This window comes from Hetaerina americana, unplaced genomic scaffold (genome assembly GCF_022747635.1).
Source record: "Hetaerina americana unplaced genomic scaffold, ioHetAmer1.1.p SCAF_61, whole genome shotgun sequence".
Taxonomy (NCBI): Eukaryota; Metazoa; Arthropoda; class Insecta; order Odonata; family Calopterygidae; genus Hetaerina; species Hetaerina americana.
The window spans coordinates 1572266-1594557 of NW_027287217.1; the positions used below are offsets into that span (position 1 = coordinate 1572266).

General features: G+C 36.4%; 1 protein-coding gene across 3 annotated transcripts; it reads left to right on the top strand.

The window, feature by feature from the left end:
- The first annotated feature begins 6762 nt into the window (after positions 1–6762).
- Bmcp (uncoupling protein Bmcp mitochondrial) lies at positions 6763–21695 on the top strand. 3 transcript variants are annotated; one of them, XM_071594465.1, is made up of 8 exons: positions 6763–6838; positions 7258–7406; positions 8483–8630; positions 9594–9960; positions 10594–10712; positions 11330–11390; positions 11894–11980; positions 14597–21695. In XM_071594465.1, the coding sequence occupies exons 2-8, from the start codon at positions 7352–7354 to the stop codon at positions 14714–14716; spliced, it is 957 nt and encodes a 318-aa protein (XP_071450566.1). In that variant the 5' UTR covers positions 6763–6838; positions 7258–7351; the 3' UTR covers positions 14717–21695. The 3 variants fall into 3 exon arrangements, with proteins under 3 accessions (XP_071450566.1, XP_071450565.1, XP_071450564.1); XM_071594464.1 differs by having other exon boundaries at positions 6800–6851; XM_071594463.1 differs by lacking the exon at positions 6763–6838 and adding an exon at positions 7061–7092.
- The last annotated feature ends 597 nt before the right edge of the window (positions 21696–22292 follow it).

Genomic DNA, 22292 nt, shown 5'->3' on the forward strand with positions numbered 1-22292 from the left:
CTTGGACTACCGCGACTCTACACATTTCTATGAACATCGCTTTACTCAAATCATTGAAGGAGATGCGTCCATCACTTCTTGAGTCGTTATATTACCATCATACTCGATTGATAAAGATTCAGTTTTAAAATTAATCCTTCAACCCATGACAAAGATATTCGACTGAAAATTCTTCAACGATTTGGTTCATATATATCAGTATTATTTAAGAAATTAATTTTTATGTCCCAGCAATCTTTCCATGTGGAATAGTATTTGATTGACTTATTCATTGTAAATATTAATTCGTATGGAAGATTTTTTAACGATTCCGGCTCTTGTAACCATGGCAGCATTCCTAAGCTTGAATTGCCGCAATATTCAAACATTCTGACAATATTTGCGCTCCAAATTTGGATATTTAATGAATGACCTACATATATCTAGTGTTAAACCTTTTCAGTCATAATTTTACCACTGTGTTCTCCGTATTTATGATTAATAAGATATAGGATGATAGGATGAACTAATTTCCCGTGTATTGATTCCTCAATACGTAAGTCCGTGTAAAATAGGTTACTTTCAGTTGTAATTATTTTTTAAAGTGCCCTATAATTGACAGTATTTCCAACTCTCTATGTACAAAGTTTGGTGAAACTCTCATACGCTTGTGATAATGATCGAATCTCCTGAAAGAAAAAAGATTCTCCTGTAGAGCGCATTCAACATCTTAAATTTAGGTTGTGGACCACGTACAACATTAATACCGGCACGTCAGGAACGAGACAGGAAAGTTCATCGAAAAAAAAGAGGTAACTTTATGTACGCGGAGAACAAAGGGGTAACGCGCTGGAGATACGAGGTTTTTGGTAACCTTAAACCTGAAATAATTGGAACATGAAAAAAACAAAAAAAGGCTCCATTATCGCTTGAGGGTAGACTCCCAAAGCATTCAGAGATAAGCCACATTTCATTTCATCTGAATCCAGATCAGCTGTTTTCATCACTCAAGAAAGACGCCGAATCGATTCAATTGAGTATTACCCATTTCATTATGAAATATCCTCCTGGGATTCAAAAACAATAAACACGCGCCATTATCTTTTGCGCAAACGATCAAAGGAACCAAGATGGGTGGGAGGAAAGAAGATAATGTCGGTTATCTTTTCAATCTGATAGCTTTCGTCCCCTCACATGGATTTAGTAACATGGCTGATTATCAAACAGATCGCTGATTCCCATATATTTATTTCTATGCTTTCGCATATTTTCGGGGAATGTCCTTCCTTCTCAAACAAGATGAAGCCGTAATGAACGGGGTAACTACACGGCTGTAATGCGCAAACGAAAAGCGAAACGTCCCACACACAGTTGTCTGTTTGGTAGTAGTAGTATTTAGGGGAGGAGACAGACAGCAAAGGTCATTTTCACCATTAGGGATGGAAAGGAAAGGATAAAGGGTTGAGAGAAACCCTGAATCTGCATTAGCCTACTCTTCACGAAGACGCCAAGGGGTCCGCAGCTTAACGTCCCATCCGACGGACGGCGTGCTCAGTCAAAGTGCCCTCCACAAAGCACCTCAAGAAGGGATCGAGATACCACTGAAAAATATCTACCGCCGCCGCCGGGAATCGAACCCGGGCCCTCTGGGTTGAAATCCGGTACGTTAGCCACCGCACCATCCCGATCCACGTCTGTTCGGTTACTTGGTTGTAGGTTACCAGATTTTAAACATTTAACTTTAATCTACATATACCATTAAGTAATTGAAATCCCAACGTCACTCCTTATCGGCGGCTTGCGGGCTATTGTTTAGACGCCTGCGGTCTTAGAGCGGAATACGAAACCCACTATAGGCTACCGCATTGCCTTGGTGAATAAATGAAAGCATGTGAAAGTAAGAGAAATGTCTTCGGAAGTGAAGAGGAAGGGTCGCGAAGTGGGAGGGGTGCCTCTCATCAAATTATATGAATTGAATATTTGGCTGGAATCCCTGTTTGCGCTTATTCCTGGAATTTCCAATGGTTCCTCTTTCGGCGCCTTCCTGGAGTCCATTTTTTACTCGTATAATCTCCAACTCGAAGATAGCTCTACTAGACGGAGTGCAGCTACTCGCCTGTGCAACGGTATCCCATTTTACCCATCTGAAAGATTTAATAATAACGAAAAAATTCTCCTTCACCCTGGGCAGTGTTAGGAAGAGTACGACAAGGGTGTCCATTATAACCTTTTATCTTCAATGTAATTCTGGAGGAAACGGTTTATGAAATAGACGTGAAAAGAAATGGAGAGAGGAAAGACAGTTGGTGGAGAGTACATAAAATCGGTTAGGTTTGTGGCTGATCAAGTTTCAGCTAAAGAGTCAGCCTAGAGGTTGCAAGTATTGGTGAGCGCATTGGAAAGTCAACGCGATAGCTATTTCAAAAATAGTAAAACTAAATTAAATATTTTAAATAGGAGTTTACAAATAGAGCAGGTGCAACAGTTTACCTGTATCGATGTCTTCTGGTCGAAAACAGTCAAAGTATTCGAGGCATAAGAAGAAGAATTGCATAATTCAAATAGGATCTCACAAAGAGGAGGATATTAATGACAGGCACGTTAACTAAGGATGCTAAGAAAAGATTAGTGAGAACTTTGGCATGGATAATTTTTTTGCTGCGGGATTGAAAAACAGTTTATTACATTGTAGTGCATCAGGTTTTATCTTGTTAGGCGAGGCTAATACAGGGTACGTTCCATAAGTAATGCAATTGAATTTTTCGCGCCGCTTCTATTTGTTGGAGTGGAATGAAACCACTTGGAGTAGGTAGGAGGGACGCTAAGCTTTGCCATGAAACCGGTCTCAGTGCTCTCCAAACTGTGGAAGTGGCAGGACGTCAGTTATTGTAAACCTCTGCGCGCAGGCTATGTCACGAAAAAATTGGAATCGACGATCGAGCGGAAATTTCAAATGAACTTTTGCACCGTATTGAAAATGAACCTGATTATTTGGACAACGTCATCACTGCTGATGAAAACTGGGTTTTTTAATACGACCCAAAAACAAAACGCCGAAGCTCTGAGTGACACACCGACCAGTCCCCCAAGCCCAAAAAGGTGAGAATGAGCAAATCAAAAATGGAAACAATCCTCATTGTCTTTTTCGACGGTGAAGGGTCCATAAAGGGCTTTTTCCTCAAAGAAAGACAGTTAACGCCACCTACTACGTGGATGTGCAGGAAAGACACCGAAAAAGGCTAATCGGGACCAGAAAAGACATCTCCGCTAAGTGGCAACTCCATCACGACAACGCACCTTGCCAAGACGCGCTACAAGTCCGCGAGTTCCTGCCCTATATGAATATTTACGCTTGCGCAATAGCTCCAATAGGAGGTGGAACATATTCAGTAATAATTTTAAGAGTGGTGTATTATGCTTTTACGTCATGCATAATAAACTGTGTATGGTGATGAATTATGGCTATATAAATGGAAACGTGAACATTAAACTTATGAAGCTTTCCGAATCAAATCCCTAAATAATTGAATATTCTAATGACTAAATAAATAAGATTATTTCATCGCACAATTAAATCAAGGGGAAAGATAATAAAAAATGGATTGATCTGGGAAACTGCGGCATTCCTGGTTGCTTAGCGCAAGTAGAGAGAATTCTGGGAATTCAGTAAAATACTTTGGAAAACATTTGGTGAACATGTGATTTCTTGTATTCTTATACTGCATTAATTTCTACTTAATGACAAATGCTACTTCGGATATAGGATTAAAATCGATGGATCGTCTCTAAGATGGACTTGTATAGAAAGGCGTCGTCTTTTTTAGAAGGATTTTTATATGAGGAAGCATACGGAAAACCCATGATCCGATGTTGCAAAAAATGCCGTCAATGCGTATGGGATTTGATATATTAACGCGAACGACAACATTGGGGGTTTGCTCGTTCGTTCTTATATACTGACTTAAGGAAGAAAACTAAAATTGGAAGGACGTTTCTTTAGCAGTAATGTTGAAAATCATGTCATTTTTTCCACGAACGATAAGGGATCAGAAAAAACATTGCCCGACCGAGGTCGGGTCATATTCGGGTCAAAATAAATCTGGTGTGTATTTACCCCCTGCCACACACACTAGTGGTGGCTTGCAGGGTCACAAAATAAATAACTACAAAAACTCAGTGAAGGTCAATGTTGTTATACTTTCTCTTCCCAACACTGTTCAATAATTACGAAGAAGAAATTACGATGAAGACTTGGCAGAAGGTTAAGGGTATAACCTATAGGAGGCAGGAGAGGGAGACGACCCGATTCTGATGGAAGAGAGCGAAATCGAAGAATAGAGTTGAATGAAATGCTTAAGCATCTGGATCTGAAAGGAATGAAATGTGTTTTGAGGAGGTGGAGAGCAGAATTGGTGAAAAGAGAAGCGTGTTCGATAAAGAGGAAGATGAACTGGCTTGGACGTGTACTGACAAAGGACTTTTTGATGAGGGATGTCTGGGAAAGAAGGATTGAGGAAGCTGTGAGAAGGGGAAGGAAAATTTGTGGACATCGTAAAGGAGATTACAATGCGGTCATGAAGAAAAGGGCTTAGGAAGGGGGATTGTTGCGTAATAATTAGGACGTGCCAAGCATAAGATTAATGATGTATTTCAAGTGAATTCAGTACAAATTTTAGGCCTCATAAAATTAACATCATACAATAAAATCACTATGAACTTTGAAGTTCATCCACAGGCTAATAAACCGGGTTCGAAACCTGGTTAAGGCGAATGACTTTTACACTGAATTTTTTTGCGTTTATTTCAATCATTTTAGTTTTGCGAAAGATAATGTTTTAAATAAATGTCCATTTCTCAAAGGAAAAAGTTATAGAGTCGAAAAAAGGCCTTGGTCGGCTATAAAATCCTTGGCCGGATGTTCAAATCCTTGGTCATTACTGATTTCAGAATTATAAAGGCTGGCTGCAAAAATTAAGCACTGGCCATTTAACAAAATAATTTGTAGCTACAAACAGACAGGGCCAGCAGTCCGAAAAAATTCAGCTTTGATTCAATAAGAGGGAACATTCAGTAATTCGGATCAGCCAAAGCGCAGGGCTGGCTGAAAGTATCAATTATACACAATGTGTGCGTATCCTGATACCCAAAGCTCACTGTCAGGATACAAATAGTCTTATAGCATAATACAAGGATCGATTTCGTTGTATCTTTCTACGTATCTTTTTTCTCCTAGAAGAAAAACGTTGGTGAAGACTAATTTGGACATTCGGAAGAGTGGGATCTCTAGAGGGTGTTTTTTTGTCTTCGGATTCCTAAGAGACAGGAGATTGGAAATTCTATTGCGATAACGGATTCATTACATTCGTGCCTTTGGGGAAGGAAAGAGTGAATGACGAAGAGAAAGACAAGGAGCCCAAAGAAAACTGGAAGAAGAAAGGGCACTCTGTATCATAAGAGAGACCTTTCTTCCTAAGCTAAAATGTTTTTTTTTTTTGCAATGACTTCATTATTATGAAGAGTCATCAGTTTGGACTCAGTTTGGATTGGTTTTTAAGAGCTCTACTTATTCTGTTTCAATCTGCCAATGTGTTCATTCTTTCATTTCACCGATATCCTCCAGCACTCGGGCTACTCGTAGGTCATCCTAGGCCTTCCCCTCTCAAGACACCCTCTGACAATGGTCTCCATTAAGCTATCGTGCCTCAGGATATCTCCAACTAGTTTCCTTCTACTTCTTGTTGGTGACCTCCATTAGTTCCTCTCTTTAACCACCCCCTTCGGACTACTCCTTAATTTTTTTCTCTGTCTATCCATTTTGTTTTCGTCATCCTTTTGTGCCACCACATTTCCATCGCCTCCAATCTTCTTCTTTTCTCTGCTTCTCCTAGCGTTCAAGTCTCATATCCGTAGGAAAGGAGACTTTACCCATAAGTTTTAACAAATCCCTTCCTTATATTTTTGATAGTTCTATTCACCTTTTCTCTAAATCTTATAATGACCTACTGTACTGGCTTCCCATCCAGAAGGCCCGGGTTCAAATCCCGGCGGTGTTGAATATTTTTCAGAGGTACCTCGATCCCTACTTGAGGTGCTTTGTGGAGGGCACTTTGAGTGAGTACGCCGTCCGTCGGATGGGACGTTAAGCTGCGGACCCCTTGGCGCGTTTCGTTAAGAGTAGGCTAATGCCGACGCCGGACTCCACCCTTCATCCTTTCCTGTCCATCCCCTATGGCGCAAAAGACCTCAGCTGTCGGTCACCTCCCCTAAATACTGCTGCTACTACTACTACTTAAAATGACGAACATTAAATATGAGTTTATGAAGTCTAGACGAAGTTCACAATTTAAGGAGTTTTTTAAAAGGACATTTCGAAACAAAACGAACAGGTTAGGTATTTTATTGCTCTTTGTCCTTGGGTGTAGCTAGGGCATTTACAATCTCACATACAGATAAATGCAGCTGAACGTAGATCTTGCATCGCATTAATTACTCACTGATAAATTATAACTTTTAATAAGATTTTTTCAAAATACTAATGCACAATTTTTATTTGATTTTATGTGCTAAATTTTCTTCCGTATAATTTTGTTTTTCAACTTACAGTCATGCCAGATGATTATTTTTTCTGAATTTATATTTACTTAAAAAATAAAATATCATGATAGCATGGTCGGTCGCATGGGATTTATATCAAGTAATCTGTCCGCAATGGCCTACTACATCTAGTGGGATTAAACTGAACTTCCAACAGAGATTTTAAAACTCTCCCGCCCCTCACCGATCGATTTATTTTCGATTGACCACGTATTCTTTTGTTCGACTTTTAACTAATGAGGAAACGTGATTATTTCTAGTCGTGGTAAGGAAAATATGTAAGTCTGTGAAATTGTTTTATCTTTGTGCGCAATTCGTTCTGAAAGTAATGTAGCGGAAGGGCGTTATTGTGTAAATCATTTTTTTACAGCCCTCGTGTTATCTTTCCTTAAAAATAACCGGTCAGAATTCTGGGGAGTTGATGTTCGTAGAGTAGCAGTGTGTAAATTTCAAATTGAAATACTCGGTGATTATGCATGCTCTTAAAACTTCAACAATTAATACATTTGTTATGTTGATGTATCTACCGAAACGGATTTTACTTTTGTGCTGACGTATTGCTTTTTCGGTGCAATAGTTTGGCGTGATCTAATGAGCTATATATAGTTATTTGTTTCTTGGTTTCTGAAATACTCCCTGCCATTACTTACACTGTAAGTATTTTTGCATTTATTTTTGTTTCAGAACTTCAGTCCTGGCTCTCAAACAGGACGCAAAATCAACCCCGTCCCCTTCCAACGACCCCAAAACCTCTCTCACCAAGTCAAAGTCACCTGGAATGGACTGGAGGCTTTTTTTGTACGGCGGGTTAGCTTCAATCACTGCGGAATTCGGTATGTGTATGACAAAGCAGAGGTTTTTCTTCGTAGTTTGTTTTCAGTTAATGTGTGTGTTGACTTTTTTTTCAATGGCTTGTTTCTCTTAACATTTTTGTTGATGTGATCCTTAGGGGTGTTCCTTTGGTGAATAAATAATGTAAGAGTTAAGTAGTTTTTAGATGTGCATAACGAGTTATTTCCATATTTACAGGATACCCAGTGATAAATGTTGGTCTGTGTAGCTGATGGGGTAGTGCCTACCACTAGACCTAGAGGTCGCGGGTTGTATCCCGTCGTGTTCATTGATGTTTGTAAATTTTTTTATTGGTTACTTTTATTCTGTCAATTGGCCTCAAATGTCCATTTGAAACATAATAAGTCGTCCTGCCGGAAAGAATACACTTGCAGTAGTGAAAGATCACCATTGCCTTGCTGTTTATGAACTGTCTTACTAAATGCCATTGCTTAATTCTGAATTTTGTTTCTTTAAATAGGTCAAATTTTCCACATTGACTTCCAGAAACCATTCGTAAGAAGAATGATTTCCATGTATTTTGCTCTTTGTTATTTCACAAAATACTTTGTAAGATTTTATTTACTATTATAATCTATGAGAATTGGTGTAGCTTGTGTAATAATGTTGTAACTCTTGATAATCAAACACTCCTTCAGAAATCTGAAACACATTGCAAGTCATTTGTAATTCAAACCAATACTTCATTCTCATTTAAGTGCACATATGAATTTCGGTGAAGATTTTGAACCAAGTTCGAGAACAGTTATGCATGAACCGAGACTAAATAATTCCAGATTTTTGGTTTCGTTCTTGTAAATCACTTGTAGCTCGGTGAATTTTCACACTTGACCTGTTCATACGTAAAATTTATTCAAGCAACATTTGATACATCCAAATTGAACGTCCATTAATTGAAAGATGTTCCAAGTTGTCAACATTTGGCATGGATGAAAGTGACAATATCCAGTTATAAAACCAGTTCTGTTAAAATATTACAGGAGGAATATTTGTACTTTGAATGTCAATTGAAATGGAATGTCATTTTGAAAGTTTGTTATAATCTTGTTCGTTCTAGGAACTTTCCCCATTGACACCACCAAGACACGTCTCCAGATACAAGGACAGAAGATAGATGCGGCTAATTCACAGGTTAAATATCGTGGCATGATACATGCATTTCTGCAGATCTCCAGAGAGGAAGGGGCTCGTGCTTTATACTATGGGTAGGAAATGTGTATATGTTTGTGAAATAATAGTTTAATGACCATGTTGCATAAGTGTTCCCCTTTTATCAGCATAATATTTAGGAGTTTATTTTGGATATCTCAGTGATTTATAAAAACAGTTGAAGTTACTTCAAATCGAATCTTTTTTAAATATTAGACTGTTTAATAACTGTAGCCCTCCACTCGACCAGATCCAATTCTATTTTACACCCTCATAACTTTTCCCACATATTCCTGCCTCTCTCACTTCCCTTGTTATTTCAATTCCGTAGTAATATTTTATTTTTCCTCGTAACATATTATTTTCCTTTCAGTTTTCATTCTTAATAAATCTGAAGTGTCTCAAGATATGAACTAACTAACTGCATGCATGGTTCTCCTTTAGATATCTGCAACAAATAAATTTATTTGTTAATTGAAAATCTTGAACTTAATTTATTTTTTGCTAAGCATGCCTTTGTGTATTTTGTCAATTGTTTTTTTGTCTGCACCTAAACTAATTCAGTATAAGATAATGTCATCAATAAATCTGACTTGTTTTGTTCTGAAATCTCAACCACACTATGATTATATAGGAAAGCAGAGAAAAAGGACTAGCTGTCTTATGGAAAAAGGTCATCTTTTGTTTATTCAATTGTTCACGGCTCAACTTTGTGGACATTCATGTTAATTAAATGAAGAATACAATGTATCTTTCCACTTTCCTTGGACAGGACAGTGGAAAGAGACATTGTATTCTTCATTTAATTAGTCATCTTTTGTGTTGACAGTTCATGTTGTTGTAAATACGATGTGTCTCTCATGATGTTTCCATTCTCAGATTGATGTCAAACTAGAAAGAAAGACATCTGGAATGAATGTGAAAGGGTAGCTGTTACAATTTGATGTATGCTCATTCAATTTGCCTCTGAAATGGTTTTGAAATATTTATTTCTTGCTTGATTCCTTTGTCGGGAACAGAATTTGGCCGGCTGTTCTCCGCCAGGCGACTTATGGAACAATTAAGTTTGGAACGTACTACTCACTCAAGAATGCCATCATGGGCGAGGATGCAAACAAGACGGTGGGTGGTCCAAGGTCACATGGGTCGACAAGGACGGACATAGCATGTGCCGTGGTAGCGGGGGCAGTGTCCAGTGCCATCGCCAACCCTACAGATGTACTTAAAGTCAGGATGCAGGCAAGGCCAGTCTTTGTCCAGCCGGGTGGGGGAGTTTCTGGAGCTGCAGTGGCAGGGGTTGCTGCAGCAAGGGATCCACGGACAATGAGTCTCGTGGCATGCTTTGTGAGTGTCTACCAACAGGAAGGAGTGCGTGGGTTGTGGAGGGTGAGTACTAATTCAATTGACATCAGTTCTTTTTTAAAGAGCATCGCAATAAGCCCCAGTGTCATTTGCTAGTGATATGAACCCATAAAACGCATAAGAAAATGGCATAAAAGAAGCATCAAGTGAGAACTCATTCGATCACATCATCAGTGGTTATCAGTCCTAAGGTTGATTTTTTATCTTCAACCACTGGTAACAAAATTGCCTCATTATAATATTTTTGTGTCCTCTGACAATTCCAATGAGGTTCTGATGTCAAGTCAGTCCTAGGAAATTTTCGTAAGATGAACAAATATTTTGTTGCTACCCAAGACCATCCTTCTGATGGCTCTTCTCCATTTCAGTCAGCACACCCCTGGGTGATAGCATCCAGTTAAATTGTGCCGGTGTGTGTGTAATTATTTCTGAAATATTATTATCCATGATACTATATGTCCTTGAAGCAAGTGCATTTGCTGTGGTGTTTTACTGAATTGTGATTTACAGAAAAAAAGTCAATCAATTGAGTGGGTGAGGAAAACATGATGGTGTTGACTGAATTATAAATGGGTGAAATAAATTGTGGCTTCAACTACCGCAAGCACTTGTAATGAATAAATAATTTTTTTTCACTGAGCTGACGTTTTTTTGCAGGGTGTTGGTCCTACATCACAGAGGGCAGGAGTAATAGCTGGTGTGGAATTACCTGTTTATGACTTCTGCAAACACCATCTCACTGTGCCTCTTGGTGATACGGTTTCAAATCATTTTGTGTGAGTCCTTTTTGTGTTTGGTATACCCTTAAAATTTTGGTGTACAGTTTGAAATATTATTTTGGATCTTCTACAATAAACCTTCCAGTGAGGCTAGGGGAAAAGGAGCATTTGATTTTGGCTGACAAGGCACTGATTCATGATAACAATCCTTGAGCTTTCTGTCAGCACCAGGCAAACGTTTTGTGTTCTCCAGGCCTCATATGAAGGTCCAAACAATTATGAAATGAGACTGTAGCCAAGTTTACACTCATGTAATTAAAACAAATGATTAATATAAATACGTGGTTTCATGGCTACAATTAATTATCTGAGGGATGGGATTCAGATTTTGAAAATCCATGGACCTTACTTCAAAGTATTGATTTTTACTATTTACTGGTATTCTAGCATCATGGATGTACGTAGACTCAACAATGGTACCCCTCCTTGCTTTTCCTAACGAGACATACCCTGACACCCTATCCTACAATAAACCATTCTTCAATTGTGAATGTGTTTAATGTGGAGGGTGTTTTTTGTGTCCATCAAAACCTACCTAAATGTTATAGTAACATGTTATAATGATAATAATACTCTCATTGTTTATTTGATGTTTACTTCCGATTTCCCCATAGGTCAAGCCTGATAGCAAGTCTTGGGAGTGCAGTGTCATCTACGCCCTTGGATGTGATAAGGGTATGTTCTAGGTTTTCTTTGTGTTAATAATTAGGAGTAACATTTTTTCTCTCCTGTGCATAGTGGTATGGGTTATGTGTTTACCATTATTCACTTCATTGCATAAATAGTGGCAATACTGAAAATTTTGACAAAATGTTGTAACTATATAACCATGTTGTGAAGTACATAATTACCTGAAGTAAATAGCAATCTTATCTTTATTAATGATATCTTTGCTCTGTCATTGTTATTCCTTTTGACATTCCTGTCTCCTTAGAGTTCCAATATTAATCAGAACATAAATGAAAGTTGGATGACATAAATGTTACTTTTAGGTAATATTTTCTGTCTAGTATACATAATGCCATAATTTTTTGGAGCAATCGTTTAAGTTGCCAAAGAGTCATGGATTACCGCCAATTGTTACAATCCTGGCACAAAAAAGTGTTATTGTATTAAATGCATATTATAATGATGGTTATCACAAAATAACATTGATAATTTGAAACCTCTCTTGATAGACCCGGTTGATGAATCAGAAGAAACTGATTTCTGCCTCAGGTGAACATCCACGAATTTACAGGGGGAGCATCGATTGCTTTCTTCAGGTGGGTGAACTCAAAAGTTTTCTTTATTTTATTTTAATCAGGATTTCTTATGACTTTTGTGAAGTGAACATTTTTTGCTTGCTTCTTATGGAGGAAATGATGCATGTGAGTACTTTTAACGGCGGATATTGCGAGAAGAAAATATTTTGGGCTTATTATCAAGTGTGTGGGTCATGGTAGTCCAGGGGGTAGAGCGTTCGACTGCTGACTGGAGGGTCCCGGGTCCGATTCCCGGGTAAGTCTCAGGGCACCTTCAGTTCCACCCAAGCTATATGATTTTTCAGGTACCAAATCTTCCTGGGAAACCATAACCGGCACAGGGAAAGGAACTGGCCCCCCTACCCTGCTTATGTGTGAATTTCACATGCCGTCGGGCTTAGTACTGGGTGAACTCTACCATCACTTACCTAACTGACCTTCGGGTTGATTACTGTGTTTATGTTTTTAATATCAAGTGTGTTGTTTATGATATGTGGATGTGGAGAAGGACGGAAAAGGTGAAATAGACAGAAAGGAGACCAAACAAAGAAGTGCTAGGTATGGTGGTGGTGAGGGATATTGGGATAAAGCTGAAGGAATCAGGAAAGATGGTTGTAGAGCATTTTGATTGGGGAAGGAATGCTAAAAACTATGACAGAGGGGAGGTCGTTAGCTAAATAAGGAAGGGGATGGAAAATGATTGTCGCATGGGACAGAATGATAGGAAGAAGGAGACACACATATGGAGTTAGAGAACAGTTTATTGTGGTGTGAGGCATCAGGTTTTGTCTTGGTAGTTGAGACTAAGAAATATAGGCACATTCAGTCTTCTATGATCATCCAAAACCTACCATAAATGGTTGGTCTTTCAACCTTTATCAAATTAAAAATGAGATTGTTAAAAATCAGCAAATAATATATTTTCATGCATATGCTATTATGTTGGATTTGAGCGTATTAAAAATAAATGCCCCCTTTTATTATTTCTGTACAAAGAATATAGTCAAAAATCTGTTTATCTTGCCAATCTTATTTCATAATTTCCTAACCTTTCCCCATTCACATGGGGAATGTCAATATGTACTTACTATTTCATTTTCTCTAAAAATCCAATACTACTGGCCAAAGTGTCATGTATTTCATTGTGGCCTAAGAACTGAATATTTTATGACTAAGATTAAATAATTAACAGAAATATAAGTTATACTTTAAGAAATAAATATCAATACAGAAAAATTGGAACTTTGGCAAATCTATTTTTCTGAAACCATAATATAGAATAAGGCTACTTCAGCGAGTCACTTTTCAGCAGATATGGTTATTTTAAATTCTTATTTGTAGCATCCTTACTCATGCATCCTATAATTCTTTTCAATGAAAAATTATGAAAAGCATATGTTGGAACTACTCTTATTTTTTTCTCTGTAATAGTTTCTTTACGTAGAATAGAGAAATGTTACAATGAGGTATGTGATATCCCAGCGGATAGATCACTGGGCCACTGACTGAAGGACCTGGGTTCAGTTCCGGGCACCATCAGATTCTCCCAAGCTGTGTGATTTTTTTGCTATCAGATCTTTCTGAGAAACCATAGGATGCACGGGGAAAGGAAGTCATTAAGTTATGGTGTGAATTTCACTCTCCATAGGTCTCAATCGCCACCAATAAAGATTTCTTCTAATTATGATTAATTGTACTTGGTGAGCTATATCCTCACACTTCAAACCAACCTTCATATTGATAACTGTAGTTTAAAAAATATGATAACTACAGTCAGTGATGAGGTTAAAAAAATTTCATTCAATAACATGTTGCTATGTCCATATTATGAAATCAATGAAAGATTGCATCTGATTTCAATGTGTTATTGATATATTCCATGTTAAGGTTTCTCTGCATACTAGTCTTAAAGTACTTATTGCAGATCTAAATATAATAATGGTGAGAACTGATTAAAAATGCAGCAGGAAAAGTGAGAACAAGGCCGCAAGCGAAAGATGCAAAGCTGATATGTATTTGGAGACTTGATAGCAAGCTTTTAAATGCATAAATGTTAGTATAAACTAATATTTTCATGTGTTATAATTTGAGTTAATCTAGTGTAATTATTTTTTACTTGCATATAGGTACTCTATGTGAATTATGGGTAAAAAACTGCAATGATCAAAAGAAATATAGTGGCATTTTTATATTATTGAGAGCATTATATGTCATTGTTTGGAAACATTTTCATAAACAGGGAATGTCGTAATTGGTGGTACACCTTCTTCAAGGGTTAATGTGAATAATTTAGCAGCTCTGCCTTCCATGCACTCTTCCCTCAGCCATCCTACATTACACTCACTTCTCCCTCCCTGATTTCATGCTCTTTGCAAGCAAATTAATCCAAATTTGCTCTGCCAATACTTAGTATGCAAACATCTTTTATCAGCTCTAGAAAGATCTGTAATGCTGTCTTACCCCTTCTTTAAGATTTCTATACAGCCTTGGAAACTTCAGTTTTCCATTGGAGTGTGAAAATGTCAAGAAATGTTGTAGTAATTATTTCCAATGTTATTTAACATCAACGAATAAATTTGTGACATGTTCCTTTAGTTTCTATGTGTATTAATGATATTTGTTTTCCATTCACCACAGACCGTGCGGAATGAAGGATTCATGGCCCTTTACAAAGGATTTGTGCCTACATGGTTCAGAATGGGTCCTTGGAACATAATTTTCTTCATCACCTTTGAGCAGCTCAAGCAGTTTTATTAAGTTAGAGATGAATAAAAAGGATGATGGTCATCTGTTGCAGTGAGCTACGTTGAGGAAAAGACTTGGCTGTTCTTGCTTAAGTCTGAGAAGTTTTGGCTGTACGGGAAAGCTTCCTGTGAGAAATTTAGGTTGTCTACGTCCTTTATTGTTTCCCTATTGAATCTCTTGCTCATCATTTTCTTAACCTGGCAAGACTAAATGATTTCTGTGCAAAAACTTTTTTATGTTAACTATGAATGCAAGGGAAGAGCAGCAGTATTAAAAATTAATTGAGAAAATGGCAGAGGTGGAGCAGTGAGTTGGGAAAAGGTTGAGCAAGATTTCAGTTGTTGATTAATATTATTGTTGTTGATAATTTATCATGCTAGGTCTGACTGATCGGAAGGAGCTAAATTTTTAGTGAATGAAATGTTTACGTGTCTCAATTCACTGTCAAAAATTGAATTGTGCTAAGAGCACATTTTCATAAAATTTTCAAAGAGACCTGATGTAAAACTGTCGTTGGTAAATTGAAAATGACAATTATACATATTTATTCCATACTACTTTGTACCTCAGGGCTTACAAATAATCAGGAAGGTGTTTATTTAAAGTCATCTTGGCAATTCACATGCCTAAAAGGTAAATAGTGATTGCCGGTATTAAATTTGAACCATTTTCAGCAGGAGCTTGAATCACTGCTGTGATGCGGTTGCCATTCAGGAATGTCACTCATACTAATTTCAATGAATTTTTCATTTTTGTCATCCGTGATTTTGTTTCCTGACACTTTTTACTCTGTTGCCTCCCGACTTTCAGTTACATAAAAAAAAGGTAACATTTTTCTCTTTCGGGGAGATCTGGTCCAATCATATAACTTTTTAAGAGTTAATTTACTATTCATTGCATTAAGTGACCAGAAGAGATGTTAACGGCACTCCAGTGATGAGGTAAATTGTGCGCTACCTATGCGATTGTCAAGCTTTCTGCTCTTTTCTCCAGGTCTCTTTTGAATATTTCTCAAATTTATGAGACTCGGGCCTTGGCATACTTAGTTTTGAGACTGAGATGGTAATTTCAAGGGAAAGCCATGAGTTCAGGTGTCCATCTTGTGGAGTTCTTGACTCCAATGGTATTATTGCGTTGCAGTTGTCAATTTGGAAACTGCAGGTTGTTTGTATCTCATTTTTTTTTAGTATTTATCTTTTTGATTTAAGGCACAGTGTTGTCGTTCTGTGCTGGGCCTATGGGCAGAGTAAAATATTTTGAGAAGATATTGCTTCAGGTGACAAATGCATGCTTTATTGATGTGTGAAACTGTGATGTTTGCGTGCAGGTTAGGAATGCATTGTGTGATCTACCACTGCTTCCTGTTTTACAAATTGTTCCTCCTAGTTTTGTTTTGCCATCTATGGTGATGTATTTTTCCCTCATATTTTTTTCCGATTAGCCTGCTTAAGTAGTAAGTAACCTCCTCAGATGAGAATTTTCCTCATCTGTTGGTATATTTTCCATCAAATACTGGTGTAGAAATTCACTTCCTAAAGCAGAGTGAATTTATATACGTTGTAACTTTCATTATTTTAGTCTGCAATGGTCTGATCTCTTTCATCTCATGGTTGACATGCTTTTTTTCAATGCATTATTCAATTCTGCATTCCAGATTACAGTTTCTCCTTTGGGTGTGGTTTATTTCATATACATCTTAGGTTAAAAAAGAATGTCAATTTTTGTCACTCATTCTCTCATATATTTTTAGGCATGCCCTCTGTGGACTGCATAATCTCATTTGCTTGTAATTACAGCCATCTCATTTTATCAAATGTTGGAGTTGGTGTATTTGAAGCAATGGTGCTATCTAATTTTTTTTTTCGCCGTAGGTGAAATTAATGAAACTTAGTTCCAAACTTATTGCTTGGAGAATTTCCCAAAGATAGTCAATTATGGATTTATATTTATTAGAAGAAACGAAATTGGAATACAATTCAGTTCCCCGAATGCCATTTTTGTTCTTCTTTTCTTACTAGCATACATTTGATTTGCTTCATCCTGCAGCAGTGAATTTCCTTTTTATGTGACATACATATGTCACAGAGTTCATGCATATCTTTGTAAAAATTGCGTGGAAACTCTGGTAATTGAAATTTTACAGTTTTTTGATATGTGTGGATTTGTCACTGATTATTTTGTATTTTGAGCCAATTAATGAAATTACTTTGGTACCTGAATTTTTCTCTCTCTTTCTGATAATTACAACTTGATACTATATCCATTGGCTCCTTAGTGCACAGGTATTTAATTTACCAACTTAGTGTAATAAATATTGTAAGCACTAAGAAGTCAGTGTATAATGTGGTGAGTTTTATTTAATGAATATTTATGTTTAGAGAGAAATTTGCTTTCATGTGTATTTGTACCAGAAGTCAGCTATGTTCGCTATGCATTTGTTTATTCTGGGGTGGCCGTCTGCTTCTCCATTGCCTTCATTTTGACACCAAATGAGTTTATGCTTTTTTTTTAAAATGTCTTATTACATGAGCTTACATTAATTGTACTTCTTGCTTTTAATTGTCCATATTTTTAAATATGAGTATAAAAATACAAGTTGGAAAATCCTAATCCTGTCAGGTGGTAAATCTTCTTGTGGTAGGAATTTTGTTCAGCCCTTTTTATGTTTTTGGAAGTTGTTTTTTAATTCAGTATTATCTTTTTTAATTGGAATATTGCTAGTGGTTGCATTGAATTATTTATATAGTTTATGGGTCTTAATGAGACCGCCATCCTTGGTGATGACATTGGTGACTTTGATACTCGACCCATCAAATCGAAGAAAGTTCCCTTTCTCATGGTTTTTACCAGGAAGTACATTTGTCGTTCATCAGGAACTTGTGTATTCATTGGTCCTTATTAAAAGGATGGGTTTGCCAAACAAAGGAATCTGTTACTTATCTGTATTTTATCAGATTATAATTTAAATTAATTCCTCAATTGAAAACAGAATGAATCAGATCGCCCAATCATGCAGTTTTTTTTGGTTGGTATCGTGATGTGTTCTAATTGACTAGGTGGAATTGTAGCCATCCAGCTGTGCAAATAAATGTAGTATTGTTCATTGAGAAGTATTCATCAATAGTGGGAGTGGTTAGTTCATGAGTTAGTTGGATTGGACAGCAGGGAAGAGAGATTAGGGATTAGCCATGCACAATGAACCCATCACATATGGAAGACTGGATTATTTTCAAACTAACATTATTGTGTGCTGATTCACTTCCAATGTGGAGGCAATGTGAGACACTTGAAATACTTGAAGTATTCATTTCTTTCTCAAGTTAATTCCAGTGAATTGTTTTCAAAAATATTAATGTGTGTGAGTAATTATGTAGGCATGTATTTTTGCTTTAAAAATTGCTTTGTTCTCATTATGACTACTGCTCCTTTGCGGTGCTTATCATTGGGATTGATTGTCAGAGTTATTGTGATCGTATCATCTCTCAGTAAATCATTATGCCTGAGAGAACCCTGCTTCACTCACTAACCTAGTCTTCCTGCTCATGATTAAGAGTGAGCTCTTTAATTCTTGTGAGTTGTGCAGTCCTAATCCTGGGTAATGGTGCAGAGAGTTGTACATGCTGTCAGCCAGGTGCTAAGAATCTGTGGTACATTAAATGATAGATGGGAGAAAGCAAGTTCGAACAGAATATTAATTAAAATCATTGAAGTTTCAGGAATAATAAGGGAATGTTATTCAGTTTGGCTTGCATCTTGGTTTCAAACCCTGGTTATCTTAAAACTGGACTACTAACGTTTGCCAAATTATGCAAGTAGACACCACCAACTAAGAATCCAGTATTTACAACATCTTTTAAAGATTCATGCTTTTCGTTCTTTGGCAAATAGCATGAAATTTTGGAAAGCACAAAGCATTTGATATTTAATGGCTTTCTTCACATGGGTGAAGAAATATGTTTCGTGGTCATTTTGTTGGCTTTTAGCTTTATTGGTACCCCCAGTTAATAAAAGTTTTAAGAATTAATGGTTACATAATATTTTAATTATGTTTGAAAAGATGTGGTATTGCCATTTTTACAGGTGGTATTTTGTTTGTAAACTTGTCACCGATTGCATAATGTTTAACATTCTTGTTGTTGTGGATGACGCATATCGTTCCTAAAGGGAATATTGTATGGATTTAAGTTAATTGGATTACCCATTGTCGTGTCAATTGATAATGGGTTGGAAGCAATTAAATAGTAGTTGATGTACACAGCCTATTGCTTCCTGGTAAATGAAACCTACACCCAAACAGTATTAGTGTGCTACGCCTGACAGCATTGGTATTTATTTCTGCATATTCTAGCGTGTGCTTCTTCTTTCTGCACTTTTCAATGCATGCTTTTGGTGGGATTGATCATCACAGTGGGTTTTCTCAATTACTTTATACCTTTAGTTGTATGTATTGTGATCTGTATTTTTAAGGATTGTAGCTTGGATTACTGTTGTTTAGCATATATTCTCCTAAGTAGGCAACACATGCATATAATTCAAACCTTGCATGTAATGTTGCCTCAAAGAACAGTTAACTTGAGCTGGGGGTGATCCGTCAACCTGCTATTTTCAAAATATTTCTTTTAGCAGTTTGGCTTGCAGTTATAATAACTCAATTTTAATGGCCAAGATAAAATGATAGAATTCCTCTATAAAGAAACATGTTATTTCTATCATCATTGGTTCCTCTTTGATTTTTCATTTCATACCATTTAAATGCTGTTTCTTTTGGTATGAATTTCAATATCCTTGTTCAAATACATGTGAGAAAAGTATAATGATTTTCTAAAAACAAAAAACTGAACATTGAAAAAGTGCCAAGATATTATGGAAAACATTGTTACAGAAGTTTGTTGATCATTGATGACAGTTTATGCCATATGCAATTCCTATTATCTATTTAATTGAATAATATTTTGTTGGTATCAAGTGAAAGCTGATGCCCCCTGAGTTTCATTCAATCATTGCCGTTGTACTTCCTGGTATTTCACAAAATTTAGTTTTCAGGTGAGAAAAATATATTTGTGTAAAGTATCAGAGATCATTTCTCTATGCTTATCCTTCAAAACAATATTGTTATTGGGGTTTGTGGTTTAGTTTCAAAGCGACAGCTTTCCATTCTTGACCCAATTTCTCACAAACACGTGTGCCTGTTGTAGTATGTCCAATGATGAACTTACTAGTTCACAAAATTGTTTATTTTACTGAGAATGTTTAAGACGGCATCCATTTAATACGTATTTTAAAGTAAGTCAAAATGTATTTTTTTATCTTCCTATCATTGACAAAGTTTGTGTTTAACGATTTTGTATAGAGACCATGGTTCCATATTTTTATTATCTGGTTGATATTCTAAGTCTGGTGTTTCGACTGTGTGTGAGGTCTGTCTTTCCTAAAGTGGTCGTGCCTCTAATTAAAAAAGTATGGCTTATATTCCTTTCTCTTTTAAGATTTTTTTTTGCTTATATTCTGGCCAATTTTCCTGCAGCTATGCATTTTCAAGATTAGTATCATTGAATAGGAATAATTTGCAGGCATGGTTTTCAAAGGCATTGCGTGAGATTTGGAGATCTGCCTTTAATTTGTATCATTTCACATGGGTGTCCATATTAAAAAATTATTATTAAGTAATCTTCTGAAGAGTGCAAAGTCTCCGTTATCAAAAATGACTAAGTAAATATCATTTGGCCACAACAATAAAAGAATTTGATAAATAAGATAGTTGTATTACAGTTGGAATGTCATGGCCATTTTCATCTGGTGTTGGTATGGAGTTAGGTCTCTCAAAATATTTGACTGAATAGGGAGTTGGTTCTTTTAATTTTCTTCAGCTCATCAATGCATGAATCACCATTCATATCTGCTTAAATTTTAATCCCTCTTTCTGCTTGGATTTCCCCAATAATGCATTTCTTTCATATTTTTCGGACACGCATTTTTATTCTGTTGACATTTATGTATATCTGTGAATTCCCTCGCTCTTGTTTTTATTTCTTTCTTAAATTAATAATCCTCCATAATTTTCTTCATTGTATGTCATAAATTATTGCTTCTGTTGTAAAATTGTCAATGTAATTGTTTAGATCTGTTTTTTTTAAATTTTTATTCTATTCATTTTGATCTTCATTATGATTTTTTTGCATCACTTAATCATGCATTCATGAAAAATGCAAAATTCATCAAGGTGCAGTTTCTTTCAATTTATTTATATAGTTAGGACTGATAGAGTAGGAATTTAAGCATTATAGTTTTCCAGTTTCAGAAAGTTTGCCTAGGTCTAACCGGCATTGGTCTTGCTTGCCTAATTTGCCAAGGCATTGTGTTTAATGTTCACTTACTTTGCAACTGTCTGCATTGCTATGTTTGGCAGTGTACCTATTCTTTAAGTGTCCATCTCAGTTTTGTTCTCTGTAAGATGTCTTTAATGGCCACTGCTTTAGCCTCTATGTGAATCAGTGATTTGGGTATAGATAGAATTGGACATATGTACAGATATGATCAGTTCCAAAGAAACTAGTCAAAAATAGAATGTGTAATACATACTCAGTTTTAGATCATTGGTGCATGGGCGATATCTATTCCACAATTTCCAAATTTTGGTTTGTATTTAGTACTTGAACTAGCACACCTAGGTGACAATTAAGAATTATTACTCTTGTTGAGATTATCCACTGTGTACTTATTTTTTGTAAAAGATGCTTTAAGTGATGGCAAAAATAAATGTTTGATGAAAAATTGAGATCAGTGCTGTAATTTGTGAGGTGTAGACCCAAACACCTCTACGCAAGCTATGCAAGTAGCTTCCAAGTACGTTTTCTCCAATTTCGAGTGAATTACTTCCTTGACTTCAAACTGAGGTTAAAGGAATAATACTCAGTAAACCGCAAAGTGACTACCATGTTCAGTTTTTTGCAAGGTTATCTTCAAGTAAATGTTCTTCTAGGACTCTTTAATTGTAAATCATTTGATAAATTAATTTATTTTAGTTTAAATTTAAAATGTACAATACCTATATGTTTTGGTGGATACGCGATGTATTTTATTTGCTTGTAAGACTTTAGGGGTTGTCTTGCCTGTTAAATGATATTCTACAATTATTACTTATTCCTTCAAACATCTTCCCCAAGAGACCAGTACGGTGTGTGCTACTTTTTGAAGTCTTTGGCAATTGAAATTGCATCTTCAATGCTATCTCCTATCCTTCCAAACTCCTCCAATTTTCTGTAATACTTTCCATTCTATGGAACTCCTCTTGGCAATGCAAAAAATACAAATATATCTTTTTATATTCAATGAGCGCCTCTGTTAGTGATCTCATTACTGCTATAGCGTAATGGGTATCTCTTCCATTTCTGTACCTTAAACTGATGATCCTACTAGTGAAGTACTAATATGTTATCTGCAGGATAAATCAAATTTATTGTTCTGTAGACCTTACTTTAGGCAGTCTATCCCTTTATCGAAACTGGAAATAATGCTGACCTGATGAAATCTTTGTACCCAATATCTCCCTAATAAATGCTATTAATTAGTCCAATAAAACTCTTCCTCT